The sequence below is a fragment of the Rana temporaria genome, chromosome 12 (genome assembly GCF_905171775.1).
Source record: "Rana temporaria chromosome 12, aRanTem1.1, whole genome shotgun sequence".
In the NCBI taxonomy this organism is placed as follows: Eukaryota; Metazoa; Chordata; class Amphibia; order Anura; family Ranidae; genus Rana; species Rana temporaria.
The window spans coordinates 12,245,627-12,265,033 of NC_053500.1; the positions used below are offsets into that span (position 1 = coordinate 12,245,627).

The following is a 19,407-nucleotide window of genomic DNA, read 5'->3' on the forward strand; positions in this document are numbered from 1 at the left end:
GTATTTATTACAATTTTTTTTTTTATTCGCCCTGTTTGTGGGGGGGCTTTGGTGAGATATCAGGGGTCTTAATAGACCGCTGACATCTCCCTTTTGAGAGAGGGAAAGGGACTGAGGACACAGGTTCCCCCAGTCCCTTTCTCAGCAGCCTCAGCTGCACTGAAGATGAATGGAGAGGAGACAGCAGCTCCTCTCCATTCATAAACAGTGGCCCAGATTCAGGTACATTTGCGCTTTATTTGCGGAGGCACAGGGCAACGATTTTGTTTTGCGCTGCCCTCGATTCATGAAGCAGTAGCTCCGTAAGTTGCGAGGGCGCGCCGGCAAAATTGCCCGGCGTAAGCGCGCGCAATGTAAATGATCCCGCCGGGGGCGGGAATCATTTAAATTAGGCGCGCTCCCGCGCCGAGCGTAGAGCGCATGCTCCGTCTGGAAACTTTCCCGACGTGCATTGCGGCAAATGACGTCGCAAGGATGTCATTTGCTTCAAAGTGAACGTGAATGGCGTCCAGCGCCATTCACGAATCACTTACGCAAACGACGTGAAATTCAAATTTCACGTCGCGGGAACAGCGGCTATACTTTAGCATTGGCTGCCCCTACTATTAGAAGGGGCAGCCTTACGCTAAAGTTGCCGTACGGAAACTCCGTACCTTGCGTACGCAGGGCCCGCGCAACATTGTGAATCGGCGTAAGTATGCAATTTGCATACTATACACTGACCACAATGGGAGCGCCCCCTAGCGGTCAATGCAAGAATGCAGCCTAAAATATGCGTGGCATAAGAGCCTTATGCCACGCAGATTTTAGGCTGCAGTCGGCGTAATGAGTTCTCTGAATCAGGAGAACTCGTTACGCCGGCGCAAGTCAGCAATTGCGCTGCGTAACCTATGGTTACGCAGGCGCAATTGCTTACTGAATCTGGGCCATTGTTTGCTTATATATATTGTTTGCATATACAAACTTACTGACTTTGGCGTCTCATAAACCAAAGCCAAGGCAGTCACTTCCAAAGCCAAAACTAGTACACAATAAACTACAGATTCAATTTGATTGGTCCTTATGGATAACACCTCCCCCCCCTTTTTTTTTTTATAATTCCACCAGCGGTCTCAATTTGACACTAATATCTACAAATGAGATGGATATAATTGCATTTTCCGGCTGTGCATGGCGGGATAGGAGGGGCGGGCGCGCGCCATCGAAGCGTTATCTGGTATAAAATGGGAATAATCATCTTCAATGCTGAAGAGACAAATTAATTGGCAGGAAATTGATCGGGTCTCATGTTGTCACGCCAATTATTCCTGAACGCCGCCAATCAGCCTCAACTTGTAAATGTTGTTAATTAGTTATTAATTAGGACTGGAGTGTCGTCCTTTTCATTTGGCTTCGCCCGCTGATTACAATGAGACGCGGAATGTGATCAGAGTATTGGAAATACATCTACATGATTGGTTTATCGATCTTGTGTTTATGGATTTATTATGGTTTTGTGTTCAGTGGAGTCTTATTTGTTTATATTTTCTTTTTTCTTTTGTGTGTATTTACTATATATGTATATATATATATGTGTGTGTGTGTGTGTGTATTATATATATATATATGTGTGTGTGTATTATATATATATATATGTGTATGTGTATTATATATATATATGTGTATGTGTGTGTTTATACTACATATATAGTATACACACACACTGACCGATCCTCATCTGCTACAATCAGACAACTTTGGCTGTCACTATCGGTCGCCATGCCATTTTTATCTCACTCGAACATTGTCCAATTTTGATCGTGATGGTGTTTTTTTTTTTGTTTATTTTTTAACGTGATGGTGTCTTTTTTTCTTTTTATCGTGATGGTGTTTTTTTTTAACGTGATAGGTTTTTTTTGCGTGTTTTTTCTTTACGTAATGGTGATTTTTTTATTGTGATGGTGATTTTTTTATCTATGGTGTTTCTTAGTATCGTGATGGTGTTTTCTTTTTTTAACGTGATGGTGTTTTTTTTTTGTCGTGATGTTTTTTTTTTATCGTAATGGTGTTTTTTTTGTTCTTTATCGTGATGGTGTTTTTTTTTTTATCGTGAAGGGTTTTTTTTTGTTTTTTTTATCGTGAAGGTTTTTTTTTGTTTTTTTTATCGTGAAGGGTTTTTTTTTTTTTTTATCGTGATGGTGTTTTTTTTTTAACGTGATAGGTTTTTTTTGCGTGTTTTTTCTTTACGTAATGGTGATTTTTTTATTGTGATGGTGATTTTTTTATCGAGATGGTGATTTTTTTATCTATGGTGTTTCTTAGTATCGTGATGGTGTTTTCTTTTTTTAACGTGATGGTGTTTTTTTTTGTCGTGATGTTTTTTTTTATCGTAATGGTGTTTTTTTTGTTCTTTATCGTGATGGTGTTTTTTTTTTTATCGTGAAGGGTTTTTTTTTGTTTTTTTTATCGTGAAGGTTTTTTTTTGTTTTTTTTATCGTGAAGGGTTTTTTTTTTTTTTATCGTGATGGTGTTTTTTTTTTTATCGTGAAGGGTTTTTTTTTTATCGTGATGGTGTTTTTTTTTTTTATCGTGATGGTGATTTTTTTTTATCGAGATGGTGATTTTTTTATCTATGGTGTTTCTTAGTATTGTGATGGTGTTTTCTTTTTTTAACGTGATGGTGATTTTTTTATATTTTATCGTGAAGGTTTTTTTTTTTATCGTGATGGTGTTTTTTTTATATTTTATCGTGAAGGGGATTTTTTTATATTTTATCGTGATGGTGTTTTTTTTAAACGTGATAGTTTTTTTTTGCGTGAAGGAGTTTTTTCTTTACGTGATGGTGTTTTTGTTTTGTTTATTGTCATGTTTTTTTTTCTATCGTGATGTTTTTTGTTATCGTGATTGTGTTTTATTTATTTCTTTATCGCGATGGTGATTTTTTTATTGCGATGGTGATTTTTTTATCGTGATGGAGATTTTTTTTCGTGATGGAGTTTTTTCTATCGTGATGGTGTTCTTTTATCGTGATGGTGATTTTTTTTATTATGATGGTGTTTCTTAGTATCGTGATTGTGTTTCTTTTAATTTTTTTCATGATGGTGTTTCTTTTTTTTGTCATGATGGTGTTTCTTTTTTATCATGATGTTTTTTGTTTTTTTTTACTGTGATGGTGTTTCTTTTTTTATTGTGATGGCGATTTTTTTTATTTTTATTGTGCTGGTGTTTTTATTTTTGCACGAGGAAGAGAGAGGAGATCAGGTGTCCCCCATTGAATAAGTTCCTCTTTCTTCCTGTTCTGGTGACAACATTTTGAAGTGGTTAAAAAAAAAACTCGGCATGCATTCCTGTGTAATTCTGCATCCCCACGTGGTGCCATTTTTTAGCTCATTCATTTGATTGGGCTGAAATTGAATGGAGAAATTAGTGTGACTTTTAAAGAAAAAAAAAAAAAAACGCGCCGCACCAAATCGCATCGGTGCATGCGATCTGGTGCCCACCAACAAACTGCGTTTGTGACCTGCGCTTGGGGTGTCGTTGACAAAGCATTGGCACCGGCGGCAGATCGGAAAGGCAGTGCGTTTTGAAGGCGGTGCCGGAGCGATTCTTGAACTGTCAAGTCGCACCGGCGTGAATTGGGTCCTGTGGGGGGTCTGTATTGGTGATGGTTTGTAGGGGACAGTGAAGGGGAGTGGTGGGAACTTTCACACTTTTTGCTGCTTGTTTTTGTCTTCTTTTTTTTTTTTTTTACTAAAAGGCGCGGCTGTACCTTTAGCCTGGGTTCCCCCCCCCCCCCCCGTCCTTATTTAGAAGTGGTCCCGCCCCTTTAATACATAGCTGCAGTGACAATGGACGACCTTTAAACCCTTTACACCTGTCTGGTCCTCCTGCTTTGTTCAGACACATTGTGGGCGGGATTCCCAGATAGCGATCTGCGTTTTTTCCCCGCGGAGGAGACGGTTTTCCATTCTTTAGGGATTTGCACATCGCTGTTCTCTGTCCTGGAAATCCCTCGTTGCCCCTTTCTAACCCTTCATACCGGATAAGGAATACAAAGGGGCAGATCCACAAAGGAAGTACGCCAGCGTATCTACTGATACGCCGGCGTACTTTCAAATTTCCCGCGTCGTATCTTTGTTTTGAATCCTCAAACCAAGATACGACGGCATCTGGGTTTGATCCGACAGGCGTACGGCTTCGTACGGCTTCGGATCTTAGATGCAATACTTTGGCGTCCGCTGGGTGGCGTTCTCGTAGTTTTCCGCGTCGAGTATGCAAATTAGCTATTTCCGACGATCCACGAACGTACGCGAGGCCGTCGCATTCTTTTACGTCGTCTGTAGTCGGCTTTTTCCGGCGTATAGTTAACGCTACCGTTTTGCGGCGTATAGTTAGACTTGCCATGTTAAGTATGGCCGTCGTTCCCGCGTTTAATTTGAATTTTTTTTTATTCTTTTTTTTTTTTTGCGTACGTCCTCCATGAATCGGGATGGACGTAACTCACGTCTATGTTCAAAAAAAATGACGTCCTAGCGACGTCATTTAGCGCAATGCACGGCGGGAAATTTCGGGACGACGCATGCGCAGTTCATTCGGCGCGGGGACGCGATTCATTTAAATGAAACACGCCCCCTGATCGCCGATTTTGAATTCCGCGCCGTTACGCCGCTTGAGATACACTACGCCGCCGTAACTTGAGGCGCAAATTCTTTGAGGATTTAAACCAGCCCAATGTAAGTTACAGCGGCGTAGCGTATCTCACATACGCTATGCCGATCTACTTCTATGTGGATCTACCCCAATGTGATTATTTCTAGGAGATGGAAACCTAATCGCCAAGTCTCACATCACCCTTAATAGCCACCAAAGAGTAGAGCTGTGGGAGGGGCCCAGCAGGCTCCACCCACTACAGAAAACTACAGGAGGGGGCGGAGACAAGACCAGTGATCCTACACAAGGAGAGAGAGTAGAGCTGTGGGAGGGGCCCAGCAGGCTCCACCCACTACAGAAAACTACAGGAGGGGGCGGAGACAAGACCAGTGATCCTACACAAGGAGAGAGAGTAGAGCTGTGGGAGGGGCCCAGCAGGCTCCACCCACTACAGAAAACTACAGGAGGGGGGCGGAGACAAGACCAGTGATCCTACACAAAGAAGAGAGAGTAGAGCTGTGGGAGGGGCTCAGCATGCTCCACCCACTACAGAAAACTACAGGAGGGGGCGGAGACAAGACCAGTGATCCTACACAAGGAGAGAGAGAGGAGAGCTGTGGGAGGGGGCCCAGCATGCTCCACCCACTACAGAAACTATAGGAGGGGGCGGAGACAAGACCAGTGATCCTACACAAAGAAGAGAGAGTAGAGCTGTAGGAGGGGCTCAGCATGCTCCACCCACTACAGAAAACTACAGGAGGGGGCGGAGACAAGACCAGTGATCCTACACAAAGAAGAGAGAGTAGAGCTGTGGGAGGGGCTCAGCATGCTCCACCCACTACAGAAAACTACAGGAGGGGGCGGAGACAAGACCAGTGATCCTACACAAGGAGAGAGAGAGGAGAGCTGTGGGAGGGGGCCCAGCATGCTCCACCCACTACAGAAACTATAGGAGGGGGCGGAGACAAGACCAGTGATCCTACACAAAGAAGAGAGAGTAGAGCTGTAGGAGGGGCTCAGCATGCTCCACCCACTACAGAAAACTACAGGAGGGGTTCTAGCCAAGAGCAGTCTCCCTGCAGGAGAAGAAAGATCAGAGCTGTAGGAGGGGCCGGCAGGCTCCACCCACTAAGAAAACTCCAGTAGGGGGGTGGAGAAAATGACAGGAGGGGCGGAGACAAGACCAGTCACCCTGCACAAGGAGAGAGAGCAGAGCTGTGGGAGGGGCCCAGCATGCTCCACCCACTACAGAAAATGACAGGAGGGGCGGAGACAAGACCAGTCACCCTGCACAAGGAGAGAGAGTAGAGCTGTGGGAGGGGCCCAGCATGCTCCACCTACTACAGAAACTATAGGAGGGGGTGGAGACAAGACCAGGCACCCTGCACAAGGAGAGAGAGCAGAGCTGTGGGAGGGGCCCAGCATGCTCCACCCCCTACAGAAAATGACAGGAGGAGGCGGAGACAATACCAGTTATCTTGCACAAGGAGAGAGAGCAGAGCTGTGGGAGGGGCCCAGCATGCTCCACCCACTACAGAAACTATAGGAGGGGGTGGAGACAAGACCAGGCACCCTGCACAAGGAGAGAGAGCAGAGCTGTGGGAGGGGCCCAGCATGCTCCACCCCCTACAGAAACTATAGGAGGGGGCGGAGACAATACCAGTTATCTTGCACAGGGAGAGAGAGCAGAGCCGTGGGAGGGGCCCAGCATGCTCCACCCACTACAGAAACTATAGGAGGGGGCGGAGACAAGACCAGGCACCCTGCACAAGGAGAGAGAGCAGAGCTGTGGGAGGGGCCCAGCAGGCTCCACCCTCTACAAAAAACTACAGCAGGCACAAGGAAGTGATCAAAAAATAAAATAAAAGGACAGCGTAAAAAATAAAAGTAAAGTACGAAGAAAATAATGTTTTCTATATATTTATAAAGCGCCACATCCCTCATGTGCAGAAGCGAATGAATACGTAAGCCGCCAACCTGCCTTTTCCTGGCGCTTTTTGTTTACAAGTTTAAAATGATTTACGTTTTCTATAAAGTTATAAAATAAAGTAAAGAACATAAAAAAGGAGGAAATGATGGTCTTCCCGTGATAAACCAGTTTGTCTGCTATGGAGGAATGTAATGCCGGATTTGGTTGTCGGTCAGTCCAATCTGGTTGTCAGTGGGTCTTCCAGGGAACACAAATTGTTAGTTTCAGGTTGTGATTGGACCCCTGCCCCAGGAAGGTGATTGCTGAGAGCTGATTGGTTGCTCCAGCCCCTCTTCCTCTGCGCTGAGCTCTTTGTTGTGATCAGGACAGAGGACTCTGGGATGCCTCCAGCCTGCACCCAACTTCCGTATTCAATTTTTATTGCCTGCAGGAGAGGTGGCCAAAGTCTGAGGAGTGCCTGGGGACGGGCTGCCGGCCTCACCGCATGCTCGGCGCCTCTCGCTTCTCATGGCCTCCAGGTAGAGTGTGCTCTGACCTGTCACGGGTGATGGAGAGATGCCTGCAGGGTTAGACTGTCTGTCTGTCCTCTGGACTCACAACATCATTTCTTGTGTCTTTCAGGATGAGATCTCGGTGAGAGGGGACGAGACGGATATGAATGACCCCACATGGGCAGATAAGTCGGGGTGCCCCAGCGAGGAGGAGGAGAAGATGAGGAGCCCCCAGAACGCGCCGGGCCCCGGTGAGGACGGTGAGTTGGCTCTGGGGGGGGGAAGGGTTACACGGAGGAATGTGCTGCAGGAGCAGGTCAGGCTTTCAGAGGGGTGTGTTACACCTGGATGAGCCGCATTGTAAAAGGTAAATAGACTAAACAGACACATTGCCATTCAGGGCAGAGAGCACTTCCAGGGAGTGCGGGCAGAGGCCATCTTGTGTTACTACTGAGCAGGAGAGGACAGAGTGTCAGGGGATAGGCTGCAATGTGCTGGGAGATGAGCAGGAATATAATGCAATGTGGTGGGAGATGAATGGGGATGTAATCAATAATGCAGTGTAGTGCAGGATGAGGCAATGGGGTGCAGTGTAGTGCACGATGAGGCAATGGGGTGCAGTGTAGTGGGGGATGAGACAGTGGGGTGCAGTGTAGTGAGGGATGAGGCAATGGGGTGCAGTGTAGTGGGGGATGAGACAGTGGGGTGCAGTGTAGTGGGGGATGAGGCAATGGGGTGCAGGGTAGTGGGGGATGAGACAGTGGGGTGCAGTGTAGTGGGGGATGAGACAGTGGGGTGCTGCGTAGTGGGGGATGAGACAGTGGGGTGCAGTGTAGTGGGGGATGAGGCAATGGGGTGCAGTGTAGTGGGGGATGAGACAGTGGGGTGCAGTGTAGTGGGGGATGAGACAGTGGGGTGCAGTGTAGTGGGGGATGAGACAGTGGGGTGCAGTGTAGTGGGGGATGAGACAGTGGGGTGCAGTGTAGTGGGGGATGAGACAGTGGGGTGCGGTGTAGTGGGGGATGAGACAGTGGGGTGTAGTAGGGGATGAGACAGTGGGGTGCAGTGTAGTGGGGGATGAGACAGTGGGGTGCGGTGTAGTGGGGGATGAGACAGTGGGGTGCGGTGTAGTGGGGGATGAGACAGTGGGGTGTAGTAGGGGATGAGACAGTGGGGTGCAGTGTAGTGGGGGATGAGACAGTGGGGTGCGGTGTAGTGGGGGATGAGACAGTGGGGTGTAGTAGGGGATGAGACAGTGGGGTGCAGTGTAGTGGGGGATGAGACAGTGGGGTGCGGTGTAGTGGGGGATGAGACAGTGGAGTGCAGTGTAGTGGGGGATGAGACAGTGGGGTGCGGTGTAGTGGGGGATGAGACAGTGGGGTGCAGTGTAGTGGGGGATGAGACAGTGGGGTGCAGTGTAGTGGGGGATGAGGCAATGGGGTGCAGGGTAGTGGGGGATGAGACAGTGGGGTGCAGTGTAGTGGGGGATGAGACAGTGGGGTGCTGCGTAGTGGGGGATGAGACAGTGGGGTGCAGTGTAGTAGGGGATGAGACAGTGGGGTGCAGTGTAGTGGGGGATGAGACAGTGGGGTGCAGTGTAGTGGGGGGATGAGACAGTGGGGTGCAGTGTAGTGGGGGATGAGACAGTGGGGTGCGGTGTAGTGGGGGATGAGACAGTGGGGTGCAGTGTAGTGGGGGATGAGACAGTGGGGTGCGGTGTAGTGGGGGATGAGACAGTGGGGTGCAGTGTAGTGGGGGATGAAACAGTGGGGTGCAGTGTAGTGGAGGATGAGACAGTGGGTGTAGTGGGGGATGAAACAGTGGGGTGCAGTGTAGTGGGGGATGAGACAGTGGGGTGCAGTGTAGTAGGGGATGAGACAGTGGGGTGCAGTGTAGTGGGGGATGAGACAGTGGGGTGCAGTGTAGTGGGGGGATGAGACAGTGGGGTGCAGTGTAGTGGGGGATTAGACAGTGGGGTGCGGTGTAGTGGGGGATGAGACAGTGGGGTGCAGTGTAGTGGGGGATGAGACAGTGGGGTGCAGTGTAGTGGGGGATGAGACAGTGGGGTGCGGTGTAGTGGGGGATGAGACAGTGGGGTGCGGTGTAGTGGGGGATGAGACAGTGGGGTGCAGTGTAGTGAGGGATGAGACAGTGGGGTGCGGTGTAGTGGGGGATGAGACAGTGGGGTGCTGTGTAGTGGGGGATGAGACAGTGGGGTGCGGTGTAGTGGGGGATGAGACAGTGGGGTGCTGTGTAGTAGGGGATGAGACAGTGGGGTGCAGTGTAGTGGGGGATGAGACAGTGGGGTGCAGTGTAGTGGGGGATGAGACAGTGGGGTGCAGTGTAGTGGGGGATGAGACAGCGGGGTGCAGTGTAGTGGGGGATGAGACAGTGGGGTGCAGTGTAGTGGGGGATGAGACAGTGGGGTGCAGTGTAGTGGGGGATGAGACAGTGGGGTGCAGTGTAGTGGGGGATGAGACAGTGGGGTGCGGTGTAGTGGGGGATGAGACAGTGGGGTGCTGTGTAGTAGGGGATGAGACAGTGGGGTGCAGTGTATTGGGGGATGAGACAGTGGGGTGCAGTGTAGTGGGGGATGAGACAGTGGGGTGCAGTGTAGTGGGGGATGAGACAGTGGGGTGCAGTGTAGTGGGGGATGAGACAGTGGGGTGCAGTGTAGTGGGGGATGAGACAGTGGGGTGCAGTGTAGTGGGGGATGAGACAGTGGGGTGCAGTGTAGTGGGGGATGAGACAGTGGGGTGCAGTGTAGTGGGGGATGAGACAGTGGGGTGCGGTGTAGTGGGGGATGAGACAGTGGGGTGCAGTGTAGTGGGGGATGAGACAGTGGGGTGTAGTGGGGGATGACACAGTGGGGTGCAGTGTAGTGGGGGATGAGACAGTGGGGTGCGGTGTAGTGGGGGATGAGACAGTGGGGTGCAGTGTAGTGGGGGATGAGACAGTGGGGTGTAGTGGGGGATGACACAGTGGGGTGCAGTGTAGTGGGGGATGAGACAGTGGGGTGCGGTGTAGTGGGGGATGAGACAGTGGGGTGCAGTGTAGTGGGGGATGAGACAGTGGGGTGTAGTGGGGGATGACACAGTGGGGTGCAGTGTAGTGGGGGATGAGACAGTGGGGTGCAGTGTAGTGGGGGATGAGACAGTGGGGTGTAGTGGGGGATGAGACAGTGGGGTGCAGTGTAGTGGGGGATGAGACAGTGGGGTGCAGTGTAGTGGAGGATGAGACAGTGGGGTGCAGTGTAGTGGGGGATGAGACAGTGGGGTGCAGTGTAGTAGGGGATGAGACAGTGGGGTGCTGTGTAGTGGGGGATGAGACAGTGGGGTGCAGTGTAGTGGGGGATGAGACAGTGGGGTGCAGTGTAGTGGGGGATGAGACAGTGGGGTGCAGTGTAGTGGGGGATGAGACAGTGGGGTGTAGTGGGGGATGACACAGTGGGGTGCAGTGTAGTGGTGGATGAGACAGTAGAAATCATTGTGTACAGAATAGAGTGTGCTGATCATCTTGTGCCCGGCCTCCAGTACAGTAAAGTGACATTGTCAGTTGGGTGTCACCCGGGGGCAGTGAGGGTCGGGCTGGGGGGATGTGTACACTGTGTGACTGGCAGGGATAATACAGCGTAATCCTTGTAAGATCAACTGAGATTCTGTGAAAGAAGGAAATGGGGGAGGGGAACGTCTCCTGCCACTGCCAACCCCGGCCGGTGCAGATCTGCAGCCCACACACACTGGGGGACACATAGATCCTGTACACAGACACTGATACATGCACTGGGGGACACACTGGGACACATACATGTACACACAGATCCTGGACACACACACACACTGGGACACACACATGTACACATAGATCCTGTACACACACTGATACACACACTGGGACACACATATGTACACATAGATCCTGGACACACACACTGACACGAACACTGGGACACATACATGTACACACAGATCCTGTACACAGACATACACATGTAGATACTGTACATACACACACACACACACACTGATACACACACTGGGACACATACATGAATGTACACATAGATCCAGTACACACACATGTACAAATAGATCCTGTACACACACACATGTACACATAGATCCTGTACACACACATGTACACATAGATCCTGTATACACACATACACACACACACACACACACACATGTACACATAGATCCTGTATACACACATACACACACACACACACACACACACACACACACATGTACACATAGATCCTGTACACAGACATACACATGTACATGTAGATACTGTACATACACACACACACACACACATGTACACATAGATCCTGTACACGCACATGTACACATAGATCCTGTACACGCACATGTACACATAGATCCTGTACACGCACATGTACACATAGATCCTGTACACACACGTATTGTGACACACATACACTCACACTGACCCACCTATTTATAGTGGCCTATAACTGTATCTTTATTATATTTTGTATAGTATACACACATATATAATAATAATACACACACACACATATAATAATAATAACGACACACACACACACACACACACACACACACACACATATAATAATAATAATACACACACACATATAATAATAATAATACACACACACATAACCCTAGATGTAGTGGTATTGCTGTGTACACGGGTCACGCCCTCTGCTCTATAGGGAGTAGTAAGGGGCGGAGTCTTGGTAAAAGGGGTGTCATCATCAGGAAATGAAATATCTTTTTCTCTCTGTGATCATTATCAGAGGAAATCAGATTTGTGTTTTTATTCCTTCCTTTGCTCCGCCCTGAAGTCTGGATCCGGGGGATTTCTGTATATTTCATGTACATGACAAAGTCGGCGTCCTTTTCTAATAATTTCCAGGCGTACAATGTACGTTCACCTTAAAGAATTTCCTGTAAAGGTGAACTTACCCTTAATGGTGAAAAACCTTTTATGCTGCAGCAACCCCGCATCGTTCCGCTTCAGCCGCTGTCTCGGGTCCTCATTGGATAGATTGATAGCAGCGGGAGCCATTGACTCCTGCTGCTGTCAATCAAATCCAGTGACATGAGAGTGAGGGGCGGGGCCGAGTCCTGGTGTCTGTGTCGATGGACGAAGCAGCAGCAGGACTCGGGATCGCGCCCGAATGAGTGCCTCCTTGGAAAGGTGCTTTCTGTGGGGGCACTCAAGAAGAGGAGGAGCCAGGAGCACCGTGGGGGGACCCCAGAAAAGGAGGATTGGGGCCACTCTGTGCAAAACCCTTGCACAGAAGAGGTAAGTATAACATGTTTGTTATACACTCTGTACGTAACGTACTCCAGAACTCTGAATTCAGCACAGCACACATTTGAACTCTGTACACAGCACTCCTGAACCCCGCACTCTGTACTCAGCACACCCATGAACTCTGTACACAGCACTCCTGAACCCTGCACTCTGTACTCAGCACACTCCTGAACCCTGAACTCTGTACACAGCACACCCCTGAATGCTGCACTCTGTAAACAGCATACCCCTGATCCCTGCACTCTGTACACAGCGCACCCCTGAGCCCTGCACTCATGCACTCCTGAACTCTGTACTCCCTGAATCCTGCACTAAGTACATAACACACTCCTGAAGTCTGTACTATGTGCTCAGCACACCCCTGCGTCCTGCACTCAGTACATAACACATTTCTGAACTCTACTCAGCACACTCCTGAACCCTGCACTCAGTACCTAATGCACTCCTGAACCCTGAACTCTGTACACAGCACTCCTGGACCCTGCACTCTGTACTCGGCACACCCCTGAACCCTGCACTCAGTACCTAATGCACTCCTGAACCCTTCACTCAGCACACCCCTGAACCCTGCACTATGTACTCAGCACACCCCTGAACCCTGCACTCAGTACCTAATGCACTCCTGAACTCTGTACACAGCACTCCTGGACCCTGCACTCTGTACTCGGCACACCCCTGAACCCTGCACTCAGTACCTAATGCACTCCTGAACCCTGCACTCAGTACCTAGCGCACTCCTGAACCCTGCACTCTGTACTCAGCACACCCCTGAACCCTGCACTCAGTATCTAATGCACTCTTGAACCCTGAATCCTGTACACAGCACTCCTGGACCCTGCACTCTGTACTCGGCACACCCCTGAACCCTGCACTCAGTACCTAATGCACTCCTGAACCCTGCACTCAGTACCTAGCGCACTCCTGAACCCTGAACTCTGTACACAGCACACCCCTGAACCCTGCACTCAGTACTTAATGCACTCCTGAACCCTGAACTCTGTACACAGCACTCCTGGACCCTGCACTCTGTGCATAGCACACCCCAGATACAACTGGCCCTCTGAGTGCAGCCATACTGCTGATGTGGCCCACAATGAAATTGAGTTTGATACCCTTGCTTTAAAAGAAACCCATCATGATAGAATCGACGTGCTGCCATTGCTGACCTCCTGGAAAGGTTTGCTCCTCCCTTACCACCTCTATCTTGTATACCTTCCCTTCAGGCCATCCCCTGACATTCCATATTGGGCCATGACTGTTATCCAAACACACACGTGACCAATGCGGCTTGGACCGTACAGTGACCGGCCCTTTAGTCGGAGTCTCCAGCCAGCGCAGATGGCACACTGTCGGTGTGAGATGGCACTTTTTTTTGTTGCGTATTCCCCAGGATTTCCCCTCCCCCTTGTTTTCCTTCCTTCTTTCTCCTTGGATCTCGGAGGCTCTCCGGCTCTCGGAAATAATCCTCTGTCCTTCCATTCCAGAATTAGCTAAATTCCCTGGGAAGAGGAAGGAGGCTTTGCTGTAAAGGAGGCGGCCCTAATCTGACGGGAGCTCCAGTCTCCGGGCAGATCTGGCCCCTCCATCTGCAGATCTGGTCCCTCCATCTGCAGATCTGGTCCCTCCATCTGCAGATCTGGCCCCTCCATCTGCAGATCTGGTCCCTCCATCTGCAGATCTGGCCCCTCCATCTGCAGATCTGGCCCCTCCATCTGCAGATCTGGCCCCTCCATCTGCAGATCTGGCCCCTCCATCTGCAGATCTGGCCCCTCCATCTGCAGATCTGGTCCCTCCATCTGCAGATCTGGTCCCTCCATCTGCAGATCTGGCCCCTCCATCTGCAGATCTGGTCCCTCCATCTGCAGATCTGGTCCCTCCATCTGCAGATCTGGTCCCTCTATCTGCAGATCTGGTCCCTCTATCTGCAGATCTGGCCCCTCCATCTGCAGATCTGGCCCCTCCATCTGCAGATCTGGTCCCTCCATCTGCAGATCTGGTCCCTCCATCTGCAGATCTGGCCCCTCCATCTGCAGATCTGGCCCCTCCATCTGCAGATCTGGCCCCTCCATCTGCAGATCTGGTCCCTCCATCTGCAGATCTGGTCCCTCCATCTGCAGATCTGGCCCCTCCATCTGCAGATCTGGTCCCTCCATCTGCAGATCTGGTCCCTCCATCTGCAGATCTGGCCCCTCCATCTGCAGATCTGGCCCCTCCATCTGCAGATCTGGTCCCTCCATCTGCAGATCTGGTCCCTCCATCTGCAGATGGGTCTCATTACCCAAAATAAATCACTTTGCGTCTTTCATCGGCTTAAAGGGCCAGTTCCCCAAAACTGCTATTTCAGGCTAAAATGGTAAAGTGGTCTCTTGTGTGTTTTGGAGGCTATTGGTGAGCCTCCCCGTTATGAGAACCGTCCACTCTCCTTCCCACGGACTTCATTTTCTCATTGACATTGGGGTAGATTCAGAGAGCAATTACGCAGGCGTATCCATAGATACGCCGCGTAATTGCTAAGTTGCGCCGGCGTATCTACTTTCTGTATTCAGAAAGCTCGATACGCCGACTGTAGCCTAAGATACGACTGCCATAAGTCTCTTACGCCGTCGTATCTCAGGGTGCATTTTGACGCTGGCCGCTAGGTGGCGCTCCCGTAGTTTTCTGCGTAGAGTATGCAAATTGCCTACTTACGCCGATTCACAAACGTACGCGCGCCCGGCGTTCGTTTTTTTACGTTGTTTGCGTTAAGACTTTTCCGGCGTAACGTTGTTCCTGCTATTAGGAGGCGCAGCCAATGTTAAGTATGGACGTCGTTCCCGCTTCGAAATTTGAATTTTTTACGTCGTTTGCGTAAGTCGTTCGCGAATAGGGCTGGATGTAAATTACGTTCACGTCGAAACCAATACGTCGTTGCGCCGTACTTGGAAGCAATGCACACTGGGATATGTACACGGACGGCGCATGCGCCGTTCGTAAATCACGTCAGGTCATCACATATTAACATAAAACACGCCCCCCCTTCCACATTTGAATTACGCGCGCTTACGCCGGCCCCATTTACACTACGCCGCCGCAAATTACGGAGCAAGTGCTTTGCTCCTGTAAGTTGCGGAGGCGTAGCGTAAATACACTACGCTGCGCCGCCGTAACTTTAAGCAGAGATACCTGAATCTACCCCATTGACTTCTTCTTTCCTGACTTGGCTGACTCTTCTGGCACATGGAATTTGCATGAGTGGAAATTAATGTAACCGGCAGCCAAGCCCCCGCCCCCCCCCCCCCAGGCCATTTCATGTGGCCTTTGCACCTCTCCTCATTCGTCCCTGCACCCACCTTGTCTCAGAAGTTGGCAGCAGAGAAGACAGAACTCCTCTGCCAGAATCTGTGCTTCTCCGTGCAGCCGCAAAGATGCTCATCTATACCCCCCTGTCTCAGCAGTCAGCAGCAGAGAGGACAGAATTTTTCCTACAGCTCCTCTACCTCTCTGTGCAGCTGCAGCACCCCTTTGTCTCTGCCCACTTCTCAGCAGTGAGGACAGAACTCCTCTTACAGATCCTGTGCCTCTCTGTGCAGCTGCAGCACCCCTTTGTCTCTGCCCACTTCTCAGCAGTGAGGACAGAACTCCTCTTACAGATCCTGTGCCTCTCTGTGCAGCTGCAGCACCCCTTTGTCTCTTCCCAATTCTCAGCAGTGAGGACAGAACTCCTCTTACAGCTCCTGTGCCTCTCTGTGCAGCCGCAGCACCCCTTTGTCTCTGCCCTCTTCTCAGCAGTGAGGAGGACAGAATTCCTCTTAAAGATCCTGTGTTTTTCTGTGTATCCGCAGCACCCCTTTGTCTCTGCCCCCGTTTCAGCAGTGAGGAGGACATAACTCCTCTTACATCTCCTGCAACTGTACCCCCCCCCCCCCCCCCATTCGCCCCTGTCCCCTCTTGTCTCAGAAGTTGGCAGCAGAGCAGACAGAACTCCTCTGCCAGAATCTGTGCTTCTCCGTTCAGCCGCAGAGAGGCTCATCTATACCCCCCTGTCTCAGCAGTCAGCAGTAGAGAGGACATAACTTTTCCTACAGCTCCTCTACCTCTCTGTGCAGCTGCAGCACCCCTTTGTCTCTGCCCACTTCTCAGCAGTGAGGACAGAACTCCTCTTACAGATCCTGTGCCTCTTTGTGCAGCTGCAGCACCCCTTTGTCTCTGCCCACTTCTCAGCAGTGAGGACAGAACTCCTCTTACAGCTCTTGTGCCTCTCTGTGCAGCCGCAGCACCCCTTTGTCTCTGCCCTCTTCTCAGCAGTGAGGAGGACAGAATTTGTCTTAAAGATCCTGTGCCTCGCTGTGTAGCCGCAGCACCCCTTTGTCTCTGCCCCCGTTTCAGCAATGAGGAGGACAGAGCTCCTCTTACAGATCCTATGCCTGTCTGTGCAGCCACAGCACCCCTTTGTCCCTGCCCCTGTCTCAGCAATGAGGAGGACAGAGCTCCTCTTACAGATCCTGTGCCTCTCTTTGCAGCCACAGCAACCATTTGTCTCTGCCCCTATCTCAGCAGTGAGGAGCACATAACTTATATAGATTTTGTGCCTCTTTGTGCAGCCTCAGCACCCCTTCACCTCTGCCCCTCTCTCAGCATTGAGTAGGACAGAACTCCTCTTACAGATCCTGTGCCTCTCTGTGCAGAAGCTGCACCCCCTTCGTCTCAGCCCCCCTTTCCCCCCATCTCCGCAGTCTGCAGCAGAGAGAAGTACATAACTCCCCCTACAGATCCTGTGCCTCTCTGTTCAGCCCATTTCTGCATCCATGGCAATGGGGCGAGACTGCATTCATGGCAATGGTGAGACTGCATTCATGGCAATGGGGCGAGACTGCATTCATGGCAATGGTGAGACTGCATTCATGGCAATGGCGAGACTGCATTCATGGCAATGGCGAGATTGCATTCATGGCAATAATTAGGCTGCATTTGTGGCAATGGTCAGGCTTCATTGATATGCAAATGAGTATTTACGCCGATTCAGAAACGAGCGACCGCCTGGCGCTTTTTTTTTACGCCGTTTGCGTTCGACTTTTTCCGGCGTAAAGTTGCCCCTGCTATATGAGGGGTATGTGCGACGTATCCTATGTTAAGTATGGACGTCGTCCCTGTGTCGAATTTCGAAAATGTTACGTTGTTTGCGTAAGTCGTTTGCGAATAGGACTGGACATCATTTACGTTCACGTCGATTCCAATACGTCCTTGCGGCGTACTTTGGCGCAATGCACACTGGGATATTTTACGGACGGCGCATGCGCCGTTCAAAAAAACCGTAAAAAACGCGGGGTCAAGTACAATTTAAATAAAACACGCCCCCAACATCCCCATTTGAATTACGCGGGCTTACGCCGGACCAGATACGTTACGCCGCCGTAACATAGGGCGCAAGTTCTTTCTGAATACGGAACTTGCGCCCTAAATTACGGCGGCGTAACGTATCTGAGATACGTTACGCCGGCCGGAGAGATACACAAATGTATCTGAATCCGGCCCAAGGTGCGTGTTATATGCGACTGCCTGATTGGATGCAAATGAAATGGGTTATGTTATGTAGGAAGACCGACACATTACATCGTTTTGGTAAATCTAAAGGAGATTGATTACTGCCTCCCAGCTTCTGAGTGTGCATAACTTATACTGCAGGTGACCTCTGACCTCCCAGCTCAGTGTATAGCTTTGTTATATAAGCCCCGGTATGAATGGGTCCCTATAAGGGGAAATATGTATTTGTATGGATTTTAACCATTGTTGATCTCGCTTTGTCCCTTTTTCAGATGAGTCTTCCTCAGAGAGCTGCAACGGGAACCCCTTTTCTGTAGCCAACCCGTCCGCCGCCCCCACCAGCTCCGCCCTCAACTGCACGCTACCTGACATGAATGGGAACCCCCCTGCCCCGGAACTCACCACCACGTCGGAAGAGCAGCCCATGAACCTCAGTGACAAAGTCCGGCCTTCCCCGGGGGTCCCGCTATATCCGTCCGACGCCGAGGCCCTGCGAAGCCGCGGGAAATACGCCCCGAAAGCCACGTCTGAGGTAGGTGCACTTCAACTTCATTGTGGGGGAATTAGGAGACACACCTTTATGGTATAACCCCCCAAAAAAAATTATATCCTTCTCCTCTCCTCTCCTGAAGACTCCTGGGATGTATGACATCATTTGCCTAGGCAGAAAACCAGGAAGTAACTGAAAAATTAAAAAAAAAAAAAGATTAAAACGAATAAAGATGATACACTTTCCTTTCTATTTATTGATACTAGCATCATGAGAATTAAAAATAATCAATGCTGTGTTCAATAAACAGAAGTTTACAAAAAATAATAATAAAAATAATCAATGCTGTGTTCAATAAACAGAAGTTTACAAATAATAATAATGATAATAAAAATAATCAATGCTGTGTTCAATAAACATAAGTTTACAAAAAATAATAATAAAAATAATCAATGCTGTGTTCAATAAACAGAAGTTTACAAAAAAATAATCAATGCTGTGTTCAATAAACATAAGTTTACAAAAAATAATAATAAAAATAATCAATGCTGTGTTCAATAAACAGAAGTTTACAAAAAAATAATCAATGCTGTGTTCAATAAACATAAGTTTACAAATAATAATAATAAAAATAATCAATGCTGTGTTCAATAAACAGAAGTTTACAAAAAATAATAATAAAAATAATCAATGCTGTGTTCAATAAACAGAAGTTTAGGAAAAAAAATCAATGCTGTGTTCAATAAACAGAAGTTTAGGAAAAAAAAAATCAATGCTGTGTTCAATAAACAGAAGTTCACAAAAAATTATAATAAAAATAATCAATGCTGTGTTCAATAAACAGAAGTTTACAAAAAATAATAATAAAAATGATCACTGCTGTGTTCAATAAACAGAAGTTTACAAAAAAAATAATCAATGCTGTGTTCAATAAACAGAAGTTTACAAAAAATAATATTAAAAATAATCAATGCTGTGTTCAATAAACAGAAGTTTACAAAAAATAATAATAAAAATAATCAATGCTGTGTTCA

The 19,407-nt window shown here is 48.9% G+C and overlaps 1 protein-coding gene across 2 annotated transcripts in view; it reads left to right on the forward strand.

The window, feature by feature from the left end:
* Positions 1–6,889: 6,889 nt before the first annotated feature.
* Positions 6,890–19,407, forward strand: part of NOL4L (nucleolar protein 4 like) — a 31,893-nt gene continuing 19,375 nt past the window's right edge. Inside the window, exons 1-3 of one of the 2 annotated variants that reach the window (XM_040331409.1) lie at positions 6,890–7,077; positions 7,181–7,310; positions 18,156–18,415. In XM_040331409.1, coding sequence (XP_040187343.1) covers positions 6,940–7,077; positions 7,181–7,310; positions 18,156–18,415 — 528 coding nt within the window. In that variant the 5' untranslated portion in view covers positions 6,890–6,939. The remainder of the gene's footprint in view (positions 7,078–7,180; positions 7,311–18,155; positions 18,416–19,407) is intronic. The other variant, XM_040331410.1, reaches the window with a different exon arrangement.